The sequence below is a fragment of the Saccopteryx bilineata genome, chromosome 2 (genome assembly GCF_036850765.1).
Source record: "Saccopteryx bilineata isolate mSacBil1 chromosome 2, mSacBil1_pri_phased_curated, whole genome shotgun sequence".
In the NCBI taxonomy this organism is placed as follows: Eukaryota; Metazoa; Chordata; class Mammalia; order Chiroptera; family Emballonuridae; genus Saccopteryx; species Saccopteryx bilineata.
This window is the reverse complement of record NC_089491.1, coordinates 20,614,312-20,637,391: the sequence shown is the minus strand read 5'-3', so window position 1 is coordinate 20,637,391 and position 23,080 is coordinate 20,614,312. Positions and strand designations below refer to the sequence as shown.

Genomic DNA, 23,080 nt, shown 5'->3' with positions numbered 1-23,080 from the left:
TTTTAGTGATGAATAAAACTTGAGTTCAATAACTTTATGTAATACATTGTTTTTTCAAATTTCGAGCCCCCAAATTAAGGTACACTTTACATATGGGGAAATATGGTATGTGTGTGTGCGCTGAGCAGCCCCCATTTTAAAGGTGAGGAAACAGGGCCAAGAGAAGTGAAACAATTTGCCCGAGGTCCCACTTGGGAGTCCCTGGCTTCACCCCAGGACTTCTGACTCAGGGTTCAGCTGGAAGAGGACGCATGGGGGTGAGGGTGAGGGACAGGGGTCAGGGGCTCTTAGAAGGTGACATCAGGGTGGACTGACTTTCCAAAGGGCTGTTTCCTGAGTAATTTAACCAGACTGCGCCAAATGAGCGGGCCCACAGCCAGGAGCACTCCTTCCAACACTGTAGCAGACACAGCTCGGGAATTGTCTGTGGGCCCTTTCCCTGAGCCCCGAGCTCTTGGGAGCAGGAATCTTTGCAGTGTGGACACTCCCAAATGCTAGGCACGAGGGTGCTTGTCTCTCAACGAGGACCCGCTGCATGTCAGTTTCTCCCTGATTTACTGTCTGTTCTAACTCATCTTCGGGGTTCTAGTCTTAGCTCTAACCATCGCCTCATCATGGTCTCTTTCCTTCTGTCCTGGCCTCCATTTTCCCAAATATGTTACGGGGGTAATAGCACGCCCCCTGCCCACTTCATTGGGCTATTGTTGGAGTCTAGGAAGGTGAGGAATATTGCAAATTCTGAAGGGCTGTACGCAGATGCAGGTGGGTGTTACTGCAGTGACCCTGGGTAATTAGAGGTGAGGTGAGGATACTGGAAAATTGAAAAGAACTGGGTGTGCCTCTTTGTGTGTCCCAGAAGCTCTCTGAGAGTCCTGGGGAAACGAGCCCCGAGGCAGTCAGTCCTAGCAACCCTCAGCAAGCAAGGCTGTGTCACCTGTATGTGGGCCCAGATTGGGGCGGACGCGTTCAAGCTCCATCTTGAAGAATGTTTATGGTTTGGCTGGCCGAGGAATGGTTTTCCAGGTGGGAGGGACTGCCCGAGCGAGGGCCTGGCAGCTGGAAAGTGCACAGGGCGGCCAGGGACTGGGCTGCGGTCAGGAGAAGAGGCAGAGGGGACCCCGGCTGTGTGGTTAGCTGGTGGAAGGAGAGTCAAGTCTGGGCAGGATGGCTGGGACCAAGTGACCAAAGGCCTAGGACACCAAAGGAGGGGTTTGGACTTCGTTATCACGCAATCAGCAGGGAGCTATGGGAGGTGTTAGAGCCAGGAGTAGTGGAGCTGTGTGACTGGGAGACAGATGGGAGGGTATTTAAGCACGGCAGGGCTTAGTGCAGTGTGTGGGGAGACATCCTCTCTAGATGACTCAGAGGTCAAAGTGGAATTGTTTTTGTTTCAGGGACAGAAAGGGGACCCGGGGCTCTCACCAGGAAAGGCCCTCGATGGGACGAAGGTAGGTTCCAGGGACCGCAGAGCTCAAGAAAGTGGGGGAGTAGACAGTGGGGAAGCCACTGGGCTCTGGTGAGCCCTGCCTTCGGGGCTGCTGTGTGACAAAGGCTGGGACGGAGAGAGCCTGGGGAGATCGGCTCTGGTTTGTTTTTGTTTCCTTGAAGTCTTTCCGCCTTTCCCCACACCAAACCCAAAGCCATTTCCTGCTGTCTTCTGGGACTGCAACCAATAAAACCCACAGAGCATTTCGCCTAAGGACACTCTCGGTGAATGTCCTTTTGCCTAATGTTCTGCATGGCTTTCTGTAGGGCCTGCTGGGTGACTCTTGGCATCCAGTAGCTTCTTGATGGCACATGCCCAAGAAGCTTCCAGAAGACATTCGAAGTCCCCTCTGAGGTTGTGTTTAATAGACAGGTCTGTCAATTTCTAGGAGGTGGGAAGGTAACAGGCCAGGGATGCAGGGCTCCCTAACCCTGAAGGCTCTAAGACCAGAGATTCTCCCATGGAAGCAAAAGCGCTTAGGCCAGAGGACTCCATTCTTCCCTGAAGCTTCTATCCCATCAACTAATCAAGGGGCCTGGAGGGAGTGCAGGACATTTAGAAACAGGAGAACTCAGAATTCCAAGTAAGGTCCCCCAGCTTCTCAGACCTCCACATCTGGGAGGGAACACTCCAGTCTGTCTGCCTTCCTTCCAGACTCAGCCTGAGAGCCCTCTCGACAGCCAGAACATTGCTTCTCAATGTAGCCCAGCGGTTCTCAACCTGTGGGTCGCGACCCCGGCGGGGGTTGAAAGACCAAAACACAAGGGTCGCCTAAAGCTATCGGAAAATATATATTTATTATACAATACATTTTTAAATAAAATATGTATTTCTGATGGCTTTATATTTTCCGATGGCTTTAGGCAACCCCTGTGTTTTGGTCGTTCGACCCCCGCCGGGGTCGTGACCCACAGGTTGAGAACCGCTGATGTAGCCTCATGTGCTCAGACACATAGAAGTGGCAGCTCCCTTTGATTTCCCCGAGACACAGGTGACTCATTCCTTCACATCCTCCCTGATAGATTTTTTTCATTCATTACACTGGGTGTAAATGTTCACATACATTCTCGTCTGCTCCTTGTTGGCACCTTATCAGTGGACCCAGCTTGCAGATGAGGAGACAGAAGCCCCAGAGGTGGGTGGCTTGCTGGAGGTTATACAGCCGGCCTGGCGCAGAGCAGGACAGGCACCCAGGTCTGATGAAGTCCAGGGGCCCGGGCTGTGTGTTCTCGGGGCCTCCTCAGGGTGGCGGACATGCCCCCTACGGCTGATTGCCATGCCCAGCGAGGATGAAGAATGCAGAGGGAGAAAGCCGATTGGAATGGGACAGACTAATTGCATGCCCCCTGGGACAGTGGTTTTTCAAACAGCAGTTCTCAAATATTTAGCAGCAGGACCCATTACCCAAATGATACCCTCTTAGACCCGTGGAATGGCTGGGCTGAGTGAGCGGGACTGGCTACCCTGCCGACTCGGCCGCCCTCTCCCTGCTCCGAGGTCCCCAGCTTCACCCGAGGCCTCTGGGCCCCCATGAATCCTTTTTACAAACAAACGGCCATAAGAGGTCACACTTTCCATCGAACAAGTGTCTCTGCTCCCGTTCCCCCAGCTCACCCCCTTGTCTCTGTTTTGCAGGGCGACACGGGCTTGCCTGGGCTCCCTGGGAATCCAGGACCTTGTGGACGAAAGGTACACCTTAGTTTTGATGCTTTGCCTTGGGCGGTGGGCTTCCTAGCAAGCAGGGTCATCTGGCAGGAGTGCTGGGAGCTACCTGTCCCCACCCCCACCCCTGTCCACTGCTCTCTAGCCCCAGCCCAGCTCCCTTGGGCACAGGGGACATTGGTGGGAGATGAGAGAGGTTTGCAAGGTCTGTGCTTGCCTGGGGTGGGCAGCACCTTGACTTGGGGTAGGTCCCCCCTAACCATGGTTAATGAGATGACGAGGAGTGGCCCTGGTTTGCTGTCCTTCCTTTTGGGGTCCAGTTGCTCTTGGGAGGTCTTCCCGAGGAGCACTGGGTGGTGGAAGAAATACTGTCAGAGCGGGGAGGGCCTGTGCTGGGCTGGCTCCACCTGCAGCCAGCTGAAGGGCCTTGGGCCTGATATGCCCTCCTGCACCTCTGCCTCTTCCCATCCGGGGTGGAGACAGGAACCCCTCCCTGGTCCCCTACTTCCTGAGGCTGATAGCCTGCAGCAGAGAAATTGGGAGAATGGGTTCTGGGGTCAGTCAGACCTGAGTTCTACTCCCAGTTCCCCCGCTTCCTAGCTGTGTGACCTTGGGCAAGCCTAGGACCTCTCTGAGTCTAACCTTCATCCCTCCGTGCCGCAGGGGAAGGAGGGACTTACTTCCTCTGTAAAGGAAGTAAGTTCCCCATACTTCCTGAGCTGTTGCCAAGATGTCCCCACCCCCATCCCTGCTTCAGCTCAGCTGGAGAGTAACCTCTCTAAAATACCTTGGGGGAAAGTCTGTCATTTTCTTAGATGGTGGCTCTGGCTTGCATGCCCCTGGGTTTCTCCCTGGCTTTCCAGCCAGGGTCCCTCATCTTCCAGACTCAACTCTAATTGTGTGCACTCTGGAACCCCTGTGTGCACTCCTGGCTTCCGGCCAGGAGCCTCCGTGCTGCTCAAGCTCCCCTAGCCCTTCTTAGCCTGGTTATTTTTACCCTGCCTCCAGCCTTACCAACCAGGCTGTGCAGATCTGGTTCCTCACCTTCTCTACGGGGCCTAACACAGGAGGAGGACAGTGCAGGCCAAGGGCCAACTGCCTTTAGCTGGTAAATCTCTCACTGCTGATGGGCTTTCCAGTAGATAATCGGCCTAGGTCTCCATGTCTTAAGCTTCTGCCCTGGCTCCAGCTAGGGCCATAGCTCCATCTCTCTGGGCCATCTGGTTCTCATCTGAACAGCTATGGCACCTCCTGGCTCCATCCTGCCCTTCTCCAAGGGTCCCTATGGCACGGGGGACTTGGGGCATCACACTCCCCTCTTCCCTTTCCCCAGACCGGAGCCTGTGGCTGGCTGTGAGCTGGGGAAACATGGAATTTTCTGGCTCAGAGAACACAGAGGGACTCCCTCACCCCACTCACTTCCCCTCTGGGCTCCAGCATTTTCTGATGGATGAGGTGTGAGTGGAAAGTCTCCTTCCAGTCCTGGCTCATAAAGCAGCTGCTGGTGGTCTCACTCTGCACGGCAGTGGGAGTCTAGCAGAGGTGGCAGGCGATGGGAAAACAGACCGGACCAGCTCCTGACTGGGTTTCGGGGCTCCCTGCTCTCAGCAGATGTCCAGCAAAGCCAAGGCACCCCCCTTCGCAAACAAGATGGACCCGCTCACCTGAGCAGGGAGGGGTGTCCTTTGTAAATGAAGGCATAGCCTCCATGTGGCCAGAAAAGGATTTGGCAAAGCCATTTACACCCTCAGGCCAGCCCAGGAAAACACCAAGGAGTTTGGTTTATGGCAGCCCCGTGCCACCTGCCCACGAGGGTGGCGGGCAGAGCATGGGGGAGCTCAGGTCCCTAGTGGAAGGGAAGGAAGACTGACAGGGTAGGCAGCTGTGCTTGGAATTGTCACTATTTGTAAGCAGTCTCTTCTCCACAAGCATCTTTGGTGACAGTTGGGCCCCTTTGCCCTGGTCCTGTTGGGTGGCTTTTCTGGCCCATCTCACGTAGGGAGTCTCGGGAGAAAGGAGACATCAGCAGGTAAAAGGTCAAGCCAGCAGCCTCTTTGCTCACCAGCATGTTGAGTGTTGGTGTTGCCTCAGAGTGATACCAGTAATCCTATCCACTCTTTTATTCAGCAGAACTGACTGAATGCCTACTATGTGCCAGGCACTGAGCTGAATGAACAGTCAGCAGAACTGACTGAATGCCTACTATGTGCCAGGCACTGAGCTGAATGAACAGTCAGCAGAACTGACTGAATGCCTACTATGTGCCAGGCACTGAGCTGAATGAACAGACAGAACTCCGGCTCCCCAGAGCTTTTTATTGTTGAGGTGGGAGGAAGGCAGACAGACAATAAAAAGAAAAGCAATAAAAAATAAAAGGTATGTTAGAAGATGAAAAGGGCTGAGACAAAATAGGCAGAGAAAGGAGTTTGGGCTGGGAGGACTCCCGTGTTAAATAGTGTGGCAAATAGGCAGTGGTATAAAGGGTTACCGTTTTCGCCTTACACACTGTCCTCTCCTAATAGCCTCTAAGAGGTAAGGCAGTATTGTGCCACTTTCCAGCTGAGAAAGCCAAGGCCCAAAGAGGCCTCATTCATTCATTCATTCGTTCGTTCGTTCGTTCATTCATCCTTTGTTCATTCATCCTACCAGTCAGTCATTCAGCAAACACATACCTGTATACCAGGCCCTGTGCCCACAGCGGTGTTAAATGCAATTGAGATCATCAGGGGCCTGTGAGGAGGGTGAAGCCTGCAGCAGCGCTTCCCAGCCCTGCACTGCTGTAGAGCCAGCTGGGGAGCTTGGATCCCACCACAGGGACCCAGGTGCAGCTGGTCTGAGTGGGACCCTGGCACAAGATTCTCATGTGCAACCAAGACTGAGAGAGAGCCAGGAGTTTAATGGAAATACATTTCAGGGTCACTAAGTGGTGGAGCTGGGATTTGAACCTAGGTCTCTGACCCTCAGGCTCTTTTTCATTCCACTATGCTGAATGGAACAGCTTCTCAAATAAGAGTGGGCTCATCAAATAAAAAAGAGGCTCCCCGCCTGGGGTGTGTGTCGCTGCATCTGCCTGCGATGTCTGCCGAGGAGCTTTGCTGAGCTGACTTCCAAGGGCTGGGTGGGTGCATAGACAGGTCAGACAGACCTGGATGGAGGCCAACGCTGTCCCTTTCCTGCTGTGTGAGCTTGGGCAGGTGGCCTCACCCCACGGAGCCTCGGTTGCTTCATAGACTGGTTGGGAGGGTTCAATGAGACGTTACATCCCCAGAACCTAACTCAGGGGTGGCACATGGGAGGAACTACATATACTTTTTTTTTTTTTGTATTTCTCTGAAGTGAGAAGCAGGGAGGCAGAGAGATAGACTCCTGCATGTGCCCGACCGGGATCCACTGGCATGCCCACCAGGGGTTGATGCTCTGCCCATCTGGGGCGTTGCTCCATTGCAACTAAAGCCATTCTAGCACCTGAGAAGGAGGCCATGGAGCCATCCTCAGTGCCCGGGCCAACTTTGCTCCAATGGAGCCTTGGCTGTGGGAGGGGAAGAGATAGATAGAGAGGAAGGAGAGGAGGAGGGGTAGAGAAGCAGATGGGCGCTTCTCCTGTGTGCCCTGGCCGGGAATCGAACCCGGGATTTTCACACACTGAGCTGACGCTCTGCCACTGAGTCAACTGGCCAGGGTTAACATATACATCTAATGGAAGGAAAGAAGGGAGGGAGGGAGGGAGGGAGGGAGGAAAGAAAGAAAGAAAGAAAGATTGTGATGATCTTGAAGGAGAAGCACTGAAGGTCTTGCCTGCCTGGTCCCATCAGTCATCATGCTTAGTTACCAGTTAACCACCCTCCACTAGCCAAGAAGTGTCCCAGCGTGTCATCTGTACCTTGGGACGGCAGAGTCTGAGCCTCCTCTTTTCTCTCCTGTAGATCAGTGCTTCTCAACTGGGGGTCATTTTGCATCCCAGGGAACAGTTAGCAATGTCTGGAGACATTTTTGGTCATCACAACTGGGGGGGGGGGGTGCTACTAGCTTCTAACGCAGGGGTCCCCAAACTTTTTACACAAGGGGCCAGTTCACTGTCCCTCAGACCGTTGGAGGGCCGGACTATAAAAAACTATGAACAAATCCCTATGCACACTACACATATCTTATTTTAAAGTAAAAAAACAAAATGGGAATGAATACAATATTTAAAATAGAGAACAAGTAAATTTAAATCAACAAATTGACCAGTATTTCAATGGGAACTATGCTCCTCTCACTGACCACCAATGAAAGAGGTGCCCCTTCCAGGTGTGCGGCGGGGGGGCTGGATAAATGGCCTCAGGGGGCTGCATGTGGCCCGCAGGCCATAGTTTGGGGACCCCTGTTCTAAAGAGTAGAAGCCAGAGATGCTATTAAATATCCCACAATGCACAGGGCCTGCTGTCCTAGCACAACACTTGCTGAGCCCACAGTGCCGCGGTGCTGAGGCTGAGCAGCTGCTGAGTAGACATCCTCGCTCTGTCCAATCCTACAAGCCCTTTGGTACGCATTCCTCCGGGCTCCCTTCTCCACCCCCACCTTGCCCACGCACCCTCTCGTTGCCCCCTGAGTTGACTACCGTCTGTGAGTAAGCCATCACAAAATGGGAGGGCAGAGGGGGTCAACTGGGGATGTTTGGCGGGGAGCGTGATTGAGGATGCCTGAGGCGATCTGCCTTTCTGCGCAACTGCCTGCTGGCCCTGGATGGAGCACTCCTCGTTCCGCAGGGTCCTTCCGAGATCCTCCCCCGGGCTCCCCTGCTGTGGAGCTGCTCCGGGGTCCTGGGGCCCAGGCCCACCGCCACTTCTGGGGTCCAGTTCCCCTCTGCTGTCCAGCCCACTCCTGCCTCAAGCCTCGGTGTGCCATGCCACTGCTCCCCTTGGACTGTTCATGCTGTCCAAGCCCTCAGCATGGCCTTCGTTCCACTTAATATGTAGTTAATACCCATAGTCTCCTCTAGAAGGTGCAGAGTGAGTCAGTCTGTTCATCAGTGTCTTCTTAGTGCCTAACGCAGGGTCGGGCTCATTTTGGGGGCTGGGCTCAGCAAACCTTTGTAGAATGAATGAGCCGTGCAGGTGATGGACCTTCCTGCCTTGTGTCTCAGGTGTGCCTCGCGCAGGGTTTCACCTCAGACACCTGGCTGTGCCGTGATGGACTGTACTTTGGGAACACGCACGTGTTCAGAATCCTGTCATTTCTGAGCCAGTAGGAGACTTTGAGAGACCAGCTGGGGAAACGAGTTCCAGGAGGGGCAGGGACGGACTTGCCCAGTATCATGTAATGAGTCACCCTACCTCTTGGCACGTCTCTTCCTTGCTAATCCTTTCTGTTAAATGGGACCCTCTGTCCTGTTGATTGCCCCGTGTGGCCTGTGGGCTGCAAGGTGGTAGAGAAGTCTCATGGAGCGCTAAGCAAGTATGGTGAGTTCCATTGTACTGCAAGAGAAGCCAGGACCTCCTACAGACTGAGTTGGAGCCTGGGTGAACATATTGGTCCCCAGGACCCCTGGGCAAGGACAGGACCCCCCTTCTCTCCCTGCCCAAAGCCCAAATAGCATCCCAGCCGGCGGGGAGACTGTCTGCAGCAACAGTGAGGTGATGTCTGGTTTCTCCTTGCGCATTGTAAGCAATGATTAATCTGGCTCCCAAACCAAAATATAGACCGAGCTCTATTATAAACACGGGTCCTGTGGAGACCCGCCTGCTGGGCAGCTGGAGGCCCCTTGCAGACTCCGTGGTCCCCGGAGCTGTCCTGAAGCATCTGCCTTCCCCTAGGGCCAGTCAGGCACCGGTCACATATGGAGAAATCCCTGCCCGTGGGTCCACCTTGCGGTCAGTGCCTGCCCGTAATTGCTGGGCCCTGGAGAAGATAATGGTTTAGATTGCTGCAGGTCCCGGGGCCCTGTCATTTGAAGCTATTTAGCTGGCCCCAGCTTAGTAAACAGTGTAAAGGTAGTTTCAGGAACATACAAACCTCCCGCCCACCCACTCCCATGCCATGTCTGTGCTCTGTCTGCTGCTCCCATCCAGCCACGAGAAATGGGTATTCATAGCAATGTTCAAGGCCCTTTGGGATCCACTGATAGGGACAGACTGAGGAATCCTGGCCTTCTCAACAAAGCACAGCCCAGCTGGTGTGGAGTCCTGGGGAACAGTCCAGGCTTGGCTATAACTTGCTCAGTAACCTTGCACAAGTCCCTTCCCCTAAAGGACGTTGTCAGATCGATGGCTTGGGTTACCTCCCAGCTGAGATTCCCCAGGGTTCTGTGACGACCCTCTGCCCCAATAATGCCGCAGTCATCTGTGTGCTCTGTCCTGGGGAAGTGGGTCTATAAGGGGGTCTTTCCCAGGGTGGCCCTGTGGCTTTTTTAAGCGGGCCTCAGGCCTCAGTATGGAAAGATTAGATTCACAGCCTAGCCCTGCTTTTGGGAAGCTGTGTGGCTTCAGGAAAGTTGCTTTGCCTCTCTGACCTCAGTTTCCTCATCTGGCAAGTGTGCACAGTATTTCCTACCTCGCAGGAATGACTGTGAGGAGTTGGTGAGCTGATGTATTTAAGGCTTAATGCCAAGCCAGGCACAGGCCACGGTCCCTATCTCTGGTGGTCATTTGTTTCTTTTCAGCTGTGTCCTGAGTAAAGGGTTTACTTGAAATCTCCTGAGATTTCGCCGCGCACACTCCTCTGCTAAAGCATTGGTTTCCAGGTTTCTGTGTGGCTGCAGAGGAAGCCCAAGGAGCCAGGGATGCTCAGGGTTTCCCTAGTCACCTTTCACGCTTCTCTTAGGATCCTTGCCCCAATATTGCATTGGGTCTTTGCAGCAGCCCCTCAAGGCAGGCAGGGAATGACAGAGCGAGGCTCAGAGGGCAATCGCTTATGCAGAGTCACACAGCTTAGAGCTCAGGGCTCAAGACAAAGGCTTCGCTTTTTCTCCCTTCTCTGCAAGCTCCACGTGGAGAAAGATAATAATGGTGATTATATGGATTATATCATGACACTTCCCTGCTCAGAACCTTCCATGGTTTTCCATCATATGACCACCCCGTGTGCTCTGGCTTCCTGCGACCTCTCTGACCACCCCAGCCCTCTGCCTCTCACTCCGCACTCTTTCTGCGGCTCTAGGCACATGGGCCTCATTATTCCTCAAACTCCCCTGAGGGCATCCTTGCCTCAGGGCTGCTGCACCCGCTGTTCCCTCTGCCTGGATGCCTTTCCCCAGAGAGCCAGTCCCATGTCCAGCTCTCTCTCCACAGAGCGGCCTTCCCTGCCCGCTCACCTGCACCCGCACCCTCCCAACACTGCCACTCTCTGTCCTCTAACTCTGCTCATTTGTCCTCGAGGCACTGGTCACTGCCACACATTATTTCTTTTTAAAATTTATTTTTCAATTATGGTGAAAAAAACAACACAAAAGTTCCCAAGTTGACCATGTTTTAAGTGTACAGTTCAGTTGTGTTTAGTACATTCACATTGTTGTGCAACGATCTCCAAACTCTTACAAACCTGAAACTCGACGTGCTTGAAAACATCTACTCCCCATTTCCGCTCCCCCAGACACTATCCTTTATATTTACCTGTGATTATATCTCCTTAGTTGGACTGTAAACTCCACTGAGGCAAAGGATGTTATCTTCTCATTCATCAGAGAATGGTGCTGGCCCATCAAAAAGTTCAGTGAAGGTTTATTGAATGACTGAATGAAATAGGTGGATCATGATGATAATAGTGTTATCATTACAGGGCCCTGGAATTCAATGCCAGGTACTGTGCTAAGTGCTTTACATACATTATATCAGGCAATCTATGAGCCACCTGTTTACCCCCAGCTTACAAGAGTGGAAACCAAGACTCGAGTGACACCAGTCACCCCAGGTCACACAGCCAGCCCACGGTGACGCAGGAGAGTTCAGAGCAGTTTGAACTAAGGGATCTTAGCCATGCTGCATGCCCGCTGCTGGCTGGGGCCGGTGCCTCAGTTTGCCCACTGGGAAAGAGAGCACACGCCCATGTGGAAGGACCTCACCCAGCCATGCTGGATCTCATGGGCCCCAGAATGAGATGCGATCACACCCCTGAAGCAGTCTGGGGCATGAGTAGGTGCAGAAGGAATGCTTGTAAACTCCCTAAACCTCCTGGGTCAAACCGACTCTGCTGTTTATAATTAAGAGTCCCGCTTCTTGGGGGTTTGCCGGGGTGCTGAGCATATATGTTTGTGTGTGCGCATGCTCTGCACATGCCTGGGATGTCTGCAAGTTTCTCCATGTGGCCTCAGATGTCATAAGGACCCTGTGAACCTTCTGGTTCTTAGCAATGGAACTTGGGGTGAGTAGCCTCAGTTCTCCGACACTCAGTTTTCTCTTCTGTAAGATGGGGATGATAATCCCTACCCGCCCCTCATCTGGCTGTTGTAAGGGCTAGAGGGGGTCATGTAGGTGTGTCGTCTTGGGTAAACAACCATGCATAAAGGGGTGTGTGTGTGTGTGTGTGTACTCTAGAGCCTTATGGGTCACCCTCTGGGGGAGCCTTACAACTCTACATCTCAAACACCAGAGCTGAAGGGTACCTAGTTCAAGCTCCCTCCTTTGAGGTCCAGAAAATAAAGGACGGTAACCCCGACTTGCCCTGTAAGTCAGAAACTGTCTGAGCCAAGCCCAGGGCTCCCTGTGTGAGGGGTCTAACGGGGTCCATGCACCACCCTGTCTGAGCCAAGCCCAGGGCTCCCTGTGTGAGGGGTCTAACGGGGTCCATGCACCACCCTGTCTGAGCCAAGCCCAGGGCTCCCTGTGTGAGGGGTCTAACGGGGGTCCGTGCACCACCCTGTCTGAGCCAAGCCCAGGGCTCCCTGTGTGAGGGGTCTAACGGGGGTCCGTGCACCACCCTGTCTGAGCCAAGCCCAGGGCTCCCTGTGTGAGGGGTCTAACGGGGTCCATGCACCACCCTGTCTGAGCCAAGCCCAGGGCTCCCTGTGTGAGGGGTCTAACGGGGTCCATGCACCACCCTGTCTGAGCCAAGCCCAGGGCTCCCTGTGTGAGGGGTCTAACGGGGGTCCGTGCACCACCCTGTCTGAGCCAAGCCCAGGGTTCCCTGTGTGAGGGGTCTAACGGGGGTCCGTGCACCACCCTGTCTGAGCCAAGCCCAGGGCTCCCATGTGAGGGTCTAACGGGGTCCATGCACCACCCTGTCTGAGCCAAGCCCAGGGCTCCCATGTGAGGGTCTAACGGGGTCCGTGCACCACCCTGTCTGAGCCAAGCCCAGGGCTCCCATGTGAGGGGTCTAATGGGGTCTGTGCACCACCCTGTCTGAGCCAAGCCCAGGGCTCCCATGTGAGGGTCTAATGGGGTCCGTGCACCACCCTGTCTGAGCCAAGCCCAGGGCTCCCATGTGAGGGTCTAACGGGGTCCGTGCACCACCCTGTCTGAGCCAAGCCCAGGGCTCCCATGTGAGGGTCTAACGGGGTCCGTGCACCACCCTGTCTGAGCCAAGCCCAGGGCTCCCATGTGAGGGGTCTAACGGGGTCCGTGCACCACCCTGTCTGAGCCAAGCCCAGGGCTCCCATGTGAGGGTCTAACGGGGTCCGTGCACCACCCTGTCTGACATGGCAGCCTGCTCGGTCTTATTTCACAACGGCCCTGAGCTGATGGGAGTGTAACGTCTGGGGTTTCCCTTCGGAGACCTCCCACTGTTACTCAGTGACTGAGGGGTTGTCCCAGTGCCCCCTGAAAGCACACACTCACTTTGATTCTCTTGACCTGGAGACCCGGCCGTGAGCCGTGGTCATTGGATGACAGGGACAGAGGGTCAAGCTTGGTGCTGGGATGGTGCCAGGTCCCTTCTGCATCAGGCATTTGGGTGGCCTCTGTCCCCTTGGTGTAGTTGCCAGGACCAATGAGAGGAAGGCAGACAGCTGTTTTGGTTAGTACACTTGGTTAATATGTGTGACCTCTTTTCCAGTAGGGGGTTCTTGAGAAGGGGCAGGTCCTGACAGAAGGTTCCAGCATCACAGGGTGGTTGAGCGTATCCCAGACCTTAAGGTCCTAGTCGGTCCACCCACCCATTGAAAAGTCCCTCTACCCCAGCTTCTGCTGGCCTCCCCACCTCTGGATTTGGAAAGAATGGTTAGGCTACAAGGTCCCTCTGCCGCAGTTGCTCACAAAGCTGCCCAAGGTGTGAACAGTCCCTCTGATGCTTCTGGTCTAAGAAACATTAGTAGCAGAGAGGAAGCCATAGGCACCTGATGCTAACCCTGATGCATATGTATCTAATCGGCAAGTAGTTATTGAACACGTACTACATTCCTGCCGCGGCGCAAACGGTGCTGAAAAGGCAGGCGGGGAGGCCGGGCCTCTGCAATCCACCGGCCCAGATGTGTCTTCCCGGCTTGATGTGGTTTCGGTTTCTTCCCCCACAGGGATACAAGGGCTATCCTGGACCGGCAGGGCATCCCGGAGAACAGGTGAGGACCCTGGCCTTAGCCCCACCCTGCCTCCAGCCCCTGCCTGTCCCTGGCCTCCTCCACAGGCCCCGATCCATGTGCGAGCCCCTGGGCCAGGCGGTCGCGCCTCCCGTCCTGCTGGGGACCCTACCCCACCCCACCGCTCCCCCAGCCACATCTGCCTGAAGGAGCCGGAGTCCACAGCGGCCTGGCGTTGGCATGAGCTGCTCGGCTCCGGCTAGAGCCATGAATAGCTGGCCTGTTCCGGGCGATGTTAGGGGATATTATACACGCCGCCACGGGGTTTGCAGGAATTTTGGCTGCCCTGGCCCAAATCAAACAGCAGTGGCTGCCAGCGTGGGAGAGCCAGCCAGGCCTCCTCAGTGCTGTCTTATTCCTGGGCTGCCGGCACAGGGGGCTTTGTCCCTCGGAGCTGGTCCGACCGGTTTCACAGAGGGGTGGGCTTGGGAGCCCAGCAGGCCAGTGGCTTCCCCTTCCTCCCATTTCATCTCACATTCCCGCCTTTCTCTTTGTCCATTGTGAGCCCCAGCTCCTCACTGCCCCTCAGACCTGGAGCTGGGCAGGGTCTCTCCTTTCCTCACGTTTCTTTCGTTCCTTTGCAGGGGCCGCCGGGACCTGAGGGCAGCCCAGGGGCCAAAGGTTACCCTGGCAGGCAGGTGCAGTATATGGCTTCTGGAAGCTCTGTGGCCATGGTGATGTGAAGATGGCCATGGTGCCCCCAGGCAGAGGGCAGTGGCGGGCTGGGGGCCAAGGAGCTGCATCGCCGGGTGGGCTCTGCAGAAAGGGGTGCTCAGGGGGCTGGACCAAGGTGGCAGGGCAAGGATGCTCAGTAAGAGAACAGACGGAAGGAGTTCTGTGTGGTGGGGGTGCGGCTCCAGAGGTTCGGCCACCAGTCTCCCCTGGGGCCACCTCGCTGGGATCCTGGGGTAGCTGGGTTCAGTCTCACTCATTCCTATTCTAGAGAGGGAGCAGCTGAGGCCCAAAGGAGGCGGGACTCACCCTGGGTTGTTGACAACAAGTGGAACGTCTCCATATGTTCTTGCCCTTCTGTCTTTTATGTTTCAGGGGTTACCTGGACCTGTAGGAGCCCCTGGCCCCAAAGGCAGCCGGGTAAGTGGGGCTTGGCAAGTGCCATTCAGGTGGGGCCCTGGGCGGACATTGTCCGTCCCTCCAGTGGGCCTGAGAGAGATCAGGCCTGGAAGGTCTCCACTCAGTGTCTGTTGGGGGGTCTGGGGCTGTGACCCCCCTCCCACCGGAGTGCTCCCTGCAGAGCAGAGGGCTAACAGGAGGAGCTGGTGCTGGGGGACTCTTGAGCCAGGCTTGAGCTATGTATGGCTGGGCAGACTGGGCGGCAGAGGGTTGGCTCGGGCTCGGCCAAACTCCAGCTGCTACAGTTAGGCATTTGCCAGCCATGTCCCCCAGCATATCGGAGTGCTGGGGACCAAAGCCAGGCCGTTTAGCCTGTCACTGGAATTCTCAGAGGCCTCCCTCCTGCTCCTGACTGAGGGCGAGGGGACCACCCTTTCCGGAGGGCACTGGTGTCTGATGGGTGAGTGTGGCCCCAGGCCTAGAGGCTGATACAGCATCTACTCTCCCCCTCCTTCAAGGGTGGGGGCAGGTAAATCCTGAGTAGCTGGCAGCCTCAGTTTGCCCATCTTTACAATGGGAGTGACACCCATCCTACCTCTAGCATGGTTATGGGGATACCAGGAATTTGGGAGCCAGTGGTGCTGAGAAGCGACCACCAGGTGGGGGCTCCCACGTGCACCGTAGGCAGTAGAAAAGGTTCTGGGGGAATTGAATGGAAGTAAATGGAGTTTGGAGGACTAAGAAATGATCTGGTGGAATCCTCTCTTGTACACTCAAGGAAACTGGGCTCATCATGTTGGGGACCCGATGGCCCTGGTTTGCACTGCACAGCAAAGGTGGAGCTAAGACGAGGACCCAGGGGTCCCGAGAGCTGGGCTCACGGCCTCTCAAAGAATGCTCTGCAAGTGGGTCAGTCGGCTCGCGGTCATACCAGGGCGATGTGACGTGTCCTGTACTCCTGAGCCAAAGCTATTTATGGCCACAGGCTTGGCCCTAGTCCCAGGAACTGACAGGCAGCTGTTAGGAGAGCATCTGAGAGGTGGCAAGGGGGTGGGTGGGCAAGTTCCCCAGGACGTGGTGGTGGCAGTGATGATGATGACAAGGATGAGGACGGTGGCGATGGTGGTGACATACAGGGGCCAAGGAGGCTCCTGCCCTCGTATGTTGGAACTCCCTTAATCCAGCTGTTCCCACAAGCAGTGACCCCAGAGGGTACTCCGGAACCCAGGGAGGTCTCCTCAGTTCTGCCGCAGGGTCCCTGGTCTGCCAGGAGGGCAGGAGGGTTGAGACAAGTATCTGGGGCTGCTTGCTGGTTGCCATGTTGGTGGCGTCTGGAGGTCACATGAGGAGAGAGAGCTGATCTGGCCCCAGCACACACACCCCTTTCCAGGTTCACAGGGCCCTGAGCAGCCTGGATGAGCCCGGATATTCCAGCTGCCCTCCCAGCCCTGCCATCTCTGGCCCCCTATTTATGAAGTAGGCACAGTGCAGCTTTTGGGGTCAGGGCAACTGACTTTGAGACCTGCTCTGCCATTTACCAGCTGTGGGATCTTGGACAAGTTGCTGGACCTCTCTGAGCCTATTTTCTCACCTGTAAGTCTGCTTGGAAGGATCACCAAACGTCATTTGTTAAGATGATGGATATTATTATGCTGAATGCTCAAAAGAAGGCTTTGTGACATCTTGACCTTTTAGGGAAGGACAGATAGTTGTAAGCCTGTATTGTTGCTTATTTGTGGGAGGCAGTGTAGCAGAATGGTTAGGAGCCTGGCCCAGGAATCAGATGAATTGAATTCAAATACCAGATCTACCACATTGTAGCTCTGTGACCCTGGGTGAGTCACTTCACTGCTCTGAGCCTAACTTTTCCCACCTCTACAAGGGACTGACTAATAACACGTACGTCCCGGGGACATAGTGAGGACGCAGTAAGTGCACTAATGCATGCAAAGTCCTGGAACTGGGCTTGGCACGCAGAGTGTGCTCAGTAAATGTTAGCTTTTGTTATAGTGCCTCTTAAGTCACTCCACAAACAGAGAGTGCGGATAGCAATAGGAGCCGTGGGCTAGGCCCCTGGATAATGTCCGTGGAGATACAGTGGAGAAAGTGGTAGATCCTATAAGCTGAGGTGCAGACCGGTCTGGGTGGGTGGAGGGAGGAGAGGGCTTCCGGCTCGGAGCAGAAGGGCTGCGTACCAGAGGGAAGAGCGAGCGCCGGGCTTGGAAGGATTTAGTCTGTGGTCACGCGGGCGGGAAGAGCATCCCAGCGAGGGGGCCCGCGAGAATAAAGGCCGGCAGGCACAAACTCAGGTGCATTCTAGGGCGATGGAGCCGCCCCATCCCGACTGGTTGTATTACTTTATCCGCAGAGCCTTAGTCGGTCCAGTGAGGGGGTGATGGCCGATCTGCAAGGCCCTCGGAAGGGTTGAATGCAGTGGCACACTTGTGCTGGGCAGGGCGTCAGCAGGCGGGGGTGGCAGCTGCTGTAGGCGGCCACGGTGGGGGGTGTGAGCCCCGAGGCCAGAGGTGGATGTGAGCCCCACATCCTGGGCCTCTGAAGCCTAGGAGGAGGCAGGCGCTGTGGAAGCCATCGGTGCCCACCAGCACCCCTGGGGGGGGGTGGGCAGGACCCGGTGCCAAGCTAGCATCTAACCCAGTTGAGAGCTTCATTCCTGCAGGTCCTGGAGCCCCCGGCTCGGGGCGGGCCTCCCCCCGAGAGCGCCCGTGCCCTTCCCTGGCGTGAGGGTATGTGCCTTTGGACTACATCGTGGAAGCCAGCACCATGCAGTCCATGGGCATATACACTTGCCTCAAGGCCTATGTCATCGAGGAGCTGCCGGAGCCACCACTGCCACCAGCCAGGAAGAGGAGCCGGCGTGTGGGAGGGCCGTGAGGGGCTGGGATGGGTCGGGCCAGCCACACCCCACCACGCGGCCCCTCTGATGCCCCCCCCCCCGCTCTTTCCTAGGGCTACATTGGACTCCCAGGGCTCTTCGGCCTGCCAGGGTCCGACGGAGAGCGAGTGAGTGTGCTTTCTCGTTTACCTTTTACCTGGCCCCTTGCCCCCGCCGAGGCGCCAGCCTGGGGAGATCATGGGATCTCTCCAAGACAGGTGCCCTTGGGTTAAATAGGAGTCCACTAAGGGGTCAAGGCAAGGCAGCTGCCTTCCGGACATAGGGAACAGAGTGTGCAAAGTCAAGGACACACGGTCACTTGGCAAGTTTAACAGTCAGTGCAGTCCAAGCCCTGAGTGTGAGGGGGGAAGAGGGTGACGAGGCTGGAGGGAGCACCTGGGCCATGTTCTGTGTCACTCAGAGGCCAATGTCTGGAACGGGACTCTGGGCGCAGGGAGCTTCCGGAGGGCTCTCAGCAATTGAGGCATCCGCAAACTACAGCCTGTGGGCAGACCCTGGTTTTGCAAAGTTTTATTGAACATAACCAACTCTTTGGCTTACACATCATCTGTGGTTGCTTTTGCTCTGGGTACACAGTTGAGTAATAGGACAGAGACTGTATGGCCCGTGGGTCTCTGCACCTTTTTCTCTGTCCCCTCCCTGCCCGAGCCCATATTTGGGAGTTCAGATGTAACCTCATCAATAAGCCAGGGATAGAGAATCTTAGGAAGGAGGAGGAACACTTTGAGCACCAGCTGAATACCAGGAACACTGGGAGCTTTTAGGGGGCATCTTCCCAGCTCAGGGCCATGCAGACCCCGACTCTGTAGAGTGCAAGGACCATCCCTCCACTGTGCACATAACTGGTGTCTACTGTGTATGTGACCGGGATGCTAGGCCCTCTGTGACTTCCTCTTGTGGGTGCTCTGGGGCTGGTTGTCCCCTGCTGGAACCCTGTCCTGACCTCTTCCCTGTCTCTCCTCTACAGGGCCTGCCTGGTGTTCCTGGCAAGAGGGGCAAGATGGGTAGGCCGGTAAAGATTTTCCGTGTCTATTACGCAGACTCTATGGGGGACTTGACCTCCCACTAGCCACGCCGCCCTGTCCACCTGCAGCCTGGGCGCTCTCTGCTTGCTCTCTGCTCAGCCATCGCTCTGCTTCGAGTGTGTGGGCCGGCACGGGGGCTGTCTGGGCCTCGTGTCCCACTGCCAGACCAGAGTGGCTGCTTCCTGCCTGGGGCTGGGGCTTCTGCGGGCTCTGGGCCCCTCCGGGGTGGCGCCTCTCTGTGTCTGTGTGCGCCGAGTGCTCTACAGTGCGGTTCCGTGTCTGGGGGAGTGGGGTTCTGCTGTCTGGGGCATTAGTGTCCATGCTGGGGAGCCTGCTCGGATGGGGGGATCCTGGCTAGGTCAAGTGTCAGTGCCCCTAAATCAGAGAATACTCAGTCTCTGTGTTATCTTGGTGTCAATAGTTGCACCTGTGTGCAAAGGCCAAAGGGCCACCAGAAGGGGGTTGTCTGTGATCCTGGGGTTGACAACATATTCACAGGCACCTACCTTGCCTATTGTGGTTTATGGACCTGGGCCCTCTGGGGGTCAAGTGGGGGATAGAAAGAAAAGCAAGATCCAGGTCCTGGCTGAGGGGAGCTTACAGAGGAGGCGTCTCACCCTCCCCCTAGACCCCTCTGTGCCCTAAATTCCAACACTTGACACCTAGATCTGGGCCAGGAGCAGCACCTGGTACTTCCGGCTTCAGACAAGGAGCTGGAGTCAGCGAAGGCTGCGCTGGCATTTGGATCTATTCCTCAAGCCAAGGATCTTGGGCGAGGAGTCTGATTCATCCCTTCATTATTCATTCATTCATTTGTTCATTCATTTGTTCATTCATTTGTTCATTCATTCATTCACTCGTTCAGCGTGTGCTGTGGGACAGACACTGTGGTTGGTGTTGAGCAGCGAACCAGACTAAGTTTCTATTCTCATGGGTAGACAGACAGACAGACAGGCAGGCAGTGATTATAAGGGGGAGTGCAGAATGAATGATGGCGCTCAATCTAAAGATACAGTAGGAGAGGGGGACAGTGAGTGCTTGGGCTCTAGGCTGTTGAATAAGTTGGTCCAGTAAGTCCTCCTCACTTTTGGAGAAACTGGAATGAAGTGAGAATGCTCGGAGCCCTGTGGCTATCCGGGGAAGAGCATCCCAGGACGAGGCCACCTGGGGGGACTTGTTCCTACTCCATCCTGAGCCTCACAGAGGGCCAGGCATGGCCACTTTACAGATGGGGAGACCAGTAAATGACATATCCATTCAACAAAAATTTATGGAACACCTACAGTGGGCCAAGTACTAGGGATATAGCACTGTAGCCAAAACAGACATTTATTGAGGTCTTACCTGCGTGGCATTTGAACTCCATGTGATTCTCCCACTGATTCTCTGACTTGAGGTTGATTTTACAGATGAGAAAACAGAGGCTTCAGCAGCCAAAGCCATTTGCCTAGAGATGGCCGTGGCCTTGCCGACTTGAACCCCTATAAGTGTCAAGTCATCTCAGCCTCCTTGCTCCATGCCATTAACTTCCTAAGATTTCATGCTCCACGATGGGAGTGTTCCCTGGCACTGGGGCATCAGGTGGGGGTGGAAAGAAACCCCTTCCCTTCAGACAACAGCCCTATGGTTGCACACTACCCCTGAGGGCTATGGAAGTAGGGGGGGGGGTGGCCAGCAAACGGGCAGGGTCTGCACCGGATATGAGGGACTGTATGGAATGGGCCTTCATCCCACTCAGTCTTCTAGGCTTTGTCTCCGCCTCTGCTGGGCCTCCAGTCTGCTGTGCCCTCAGCTCACACACTCTCGAGTGGTCTTAAGGGCCACCTCCTATTTCCAGGGCTCCCCAGCCCTGCATCTGGCTGGTGGGGTTGGGGGCCTCTTCTGTGAATGGGTTTTCTACTTGTCCAAGCTTTGGGCCAGGCAATTTCTAGGCACTTATTAAGAAGAGGAAACATCAGGAGAATGGCGGAGTTTCCTTGTGCCAGGTCGCAGCTGGCCACCTTTCTGGCAGGCCTCCGGTGGTTTTGCTGTAGTCGAGCCCTCTCTAGCAAGCAAAACCTCAGGCCCATGCACGCGGCCTCCTCGATGCTGGGTTTGGAAAAATGGGAGAGAGTCTTGCTAATGGGAGCTGAGAAAGAGACAGTGGAGGTCAGAGCACATCAAGCTGCAGGAACCTTAGTGGTGAGCTGACCCAGCCTCTTTGTCAGACAGATGGATAAGCATAGCTCAGAGAGGCCAGTAACTTGCCCAAGGTCACACAGTAAGTTGGTGACAGAGTCAAGACTTGAACCCAGGACTCACATCACTTCTCTCTGCTCATGCCTTTAACCTCAAATGGAAGACTTAGTCTATAGCTCCCAGCTCCTCCTCACACCACCTGCTAGAAAAAAATGTGTTATGGTTTTCGGAGGATGGGACCAGACAGAAGATGTTACAAACTTGGCCGGAGCTATCAGCTCCAGGGGGTGTCTCCTCGGCTGTCCTGGCTTGTTTGGGGCACACCATAGTGACACTTAACGGCTGGGACCCGAGCCATGCCTCTCAGCCAAGGGTCTGTCACTGGGGCTAGAAAGATGCTACAGTGGGTCCTCTTGTCAGATGCTCTGTGAATTCACTATTAAGCTGTTGAATGTCTGGCCGGCCAGCCACTGCTTACAGCTTCTCTGTGGACTCCGGCCAGGCCTGCCAAGGCGGGTTTTATGCAGTGAGTCAGGCAGGCAGACCCTAGAGCTCAGAGCTGGAGAGGCCCAGCGCTGGCTCCCATTCCCTTGGCGTGTGTGGCTCGAGGACAACTGGGACTTGCTCAAGGCCACACACCCATCCAGGGCGAGACAGGGCTTCTAACACAGTATGTTCTGGTTCCAAGCTCAGGGCTCTTTCCAATTCTCAGACTGTGCGGAGAAGAGAGCAAAGTGACAGAGATCTCATGTTTCTAAGTGGGGAAACTGAGGCCAAAAGGGATGAAAGTTTTTAGCTGTGGCCATGCTGTGGGTTGGGGATGTGGTTCCCAGTGTCCCCAACTTGAGTTAGAGCTGTCCCAGAGCTACTGGTGACTCTGGAATCCTGGTGAGAGCTCGACCTGCCTATCTCCTCCTTATTTCCTGAGGTCACTTGGGTGGCTTCCCTAGTGAATTTCAAAAGGGCAGGGTGAAAACATGCCTAGCACCCTGGGAAGGGTGTTGGGGACATCCAGGTGTCCATGCCACCACAGCTGGAGTGCTCATATCCAGAAAGACATAGGGTGGTTTGAGCGCCATAGGAAAGATGCAGGTTAGACTTATGCGGGAACTTCCTGACTCCGGAGAATTGAAGCATTGTAAAGAGGTCTTCACGAGCCATCTGCAGGCTCTTCCCAGAGGTTATTAAGTACTCCCACCGTTGGCGCAAGCCGTGACCAGTGTGATGGTGGCACATTAGTTTGCCAGGGGCTGGATTACAAACATCTCACCTCTTCTTCAGCCCCACTCTGCTGGGTGAATTGGGCAGAACTAACCATTTTCAGGCCAGGGAGCTGAGCCTTTGAGACTTGAGCGGGACTGCAGACCTGCAGGGCTACACATACCCACTGCCCCTAGAGCCCACTCTGCAAGCGGCGGTGGGGGTGGGGGGAGATGCCCTCTTAGACCTCCTCAGCCCTCAGCATCCTGCCAGGGAAGTGTGACAAGGCTGTCCCTGTCTTCATGTCTATTGTCTCGTCCCAGAGTCTGGCTCTGTTTTCTCCTGGACCCTGTTCTGCTCCAAGAACGAGGCGTTCAGTTCCCCAGGGGTTCCTGACCTGGAGAAGTGGAGAAACCATGTGGCTAGGGTCTCGGCGGGTTGCCAAGCTCGTCGCTTGGGCCTCGGGCCAGCCTGCTGCAGCCAGAAGCTCGGGCCTGCAGAGGAAGGTCCTGCCGCTGGCCAGGCTGGGCTTGCACGCCGTGCAAAAGCAGACATAGCTAGGCAGTGGGAAGCTGGCAGGGTGGAAGCGGGGCCCCATGTGCCGCTTGGTGGCCGCCTCTCTGAGATGCAGAGGTGCCAAGCATCGGGTATCACTCAGTCGTAGAGGGACGAGGCAAGCTAGCTGGGTGCTGGGCCTTGGGCATATGCTGGACTTCAGTCCCCCACTGGGGTAATTAAGTGCTGAATGCCAGGAACTGCGAGGGTCTTCTTGTCTCTGCCACTTGTGATTGTTCCAATCAAAGACTTATTCCAGCACTTTTAGAATTCCTATCTTTCCCCCCCAAACACTGTGCTTTAATTGCAAACCCTAGATTCCTAGAGGCCATCTGCTTGACTCCTCTGGAGGGAGGGAGACTGAAGATGGAGACAGGGCAGGGTATCGGGGCCACCAAGCATGTGCAAGCAGAGCCAGTCCTCAGCACGAGCCACGCCGTTCTGTCTTGTGCATTAGCCCAGGCTTCTCCTGAGCCCTCTGAGAGAGCCCAGCCTTGCTAGAG

General features: G+C 55.4%; 1 protein-coding gene across 6 annotated transcripts in view; it reads left to right on the top strand.

Moving 5' to 3' along the window:
- The window catches only part of COL27A1 (collagen type XXVII alpha 1 chain), a 137,211-nt gene that overhangs the window by 30,956 nt on the left and 83,175 nt on the right, over positions 1-23,080 (top strand). For all 6 annotated transcript variants that reach the window (XM_066256419.1, XM_066256422.1, XM_066256420.1 and 3 more), the window contains 7 exons: positions 1,395-1,448; positions 3,122-3,175; positions 13,572-13,616; positions 14,219-14,272; positions 14,682-14,726; positions 17,673-17,726; positions 18,587-18,631. In XM_066256419.1, coding sequence (XP_066112516.1) covers positions 1,395-1,448; positions 3,122-3,175; positions 13,572-13,616; positions 14,219-14,272; positions 14,682-14,726; positions 17,673-17,726; positions 18,587-18,631 — 351 coding nt within the window. The remainder of the gene's footprint in view (positions 1-1,394; positions 1,449-3,121; positions 3,176-13,571; positions 13,617-14,218; positions 14,273-14,681; positions 14,727-17,672; positions 17,727-18,586; positions 18,632-23,080) is intronic.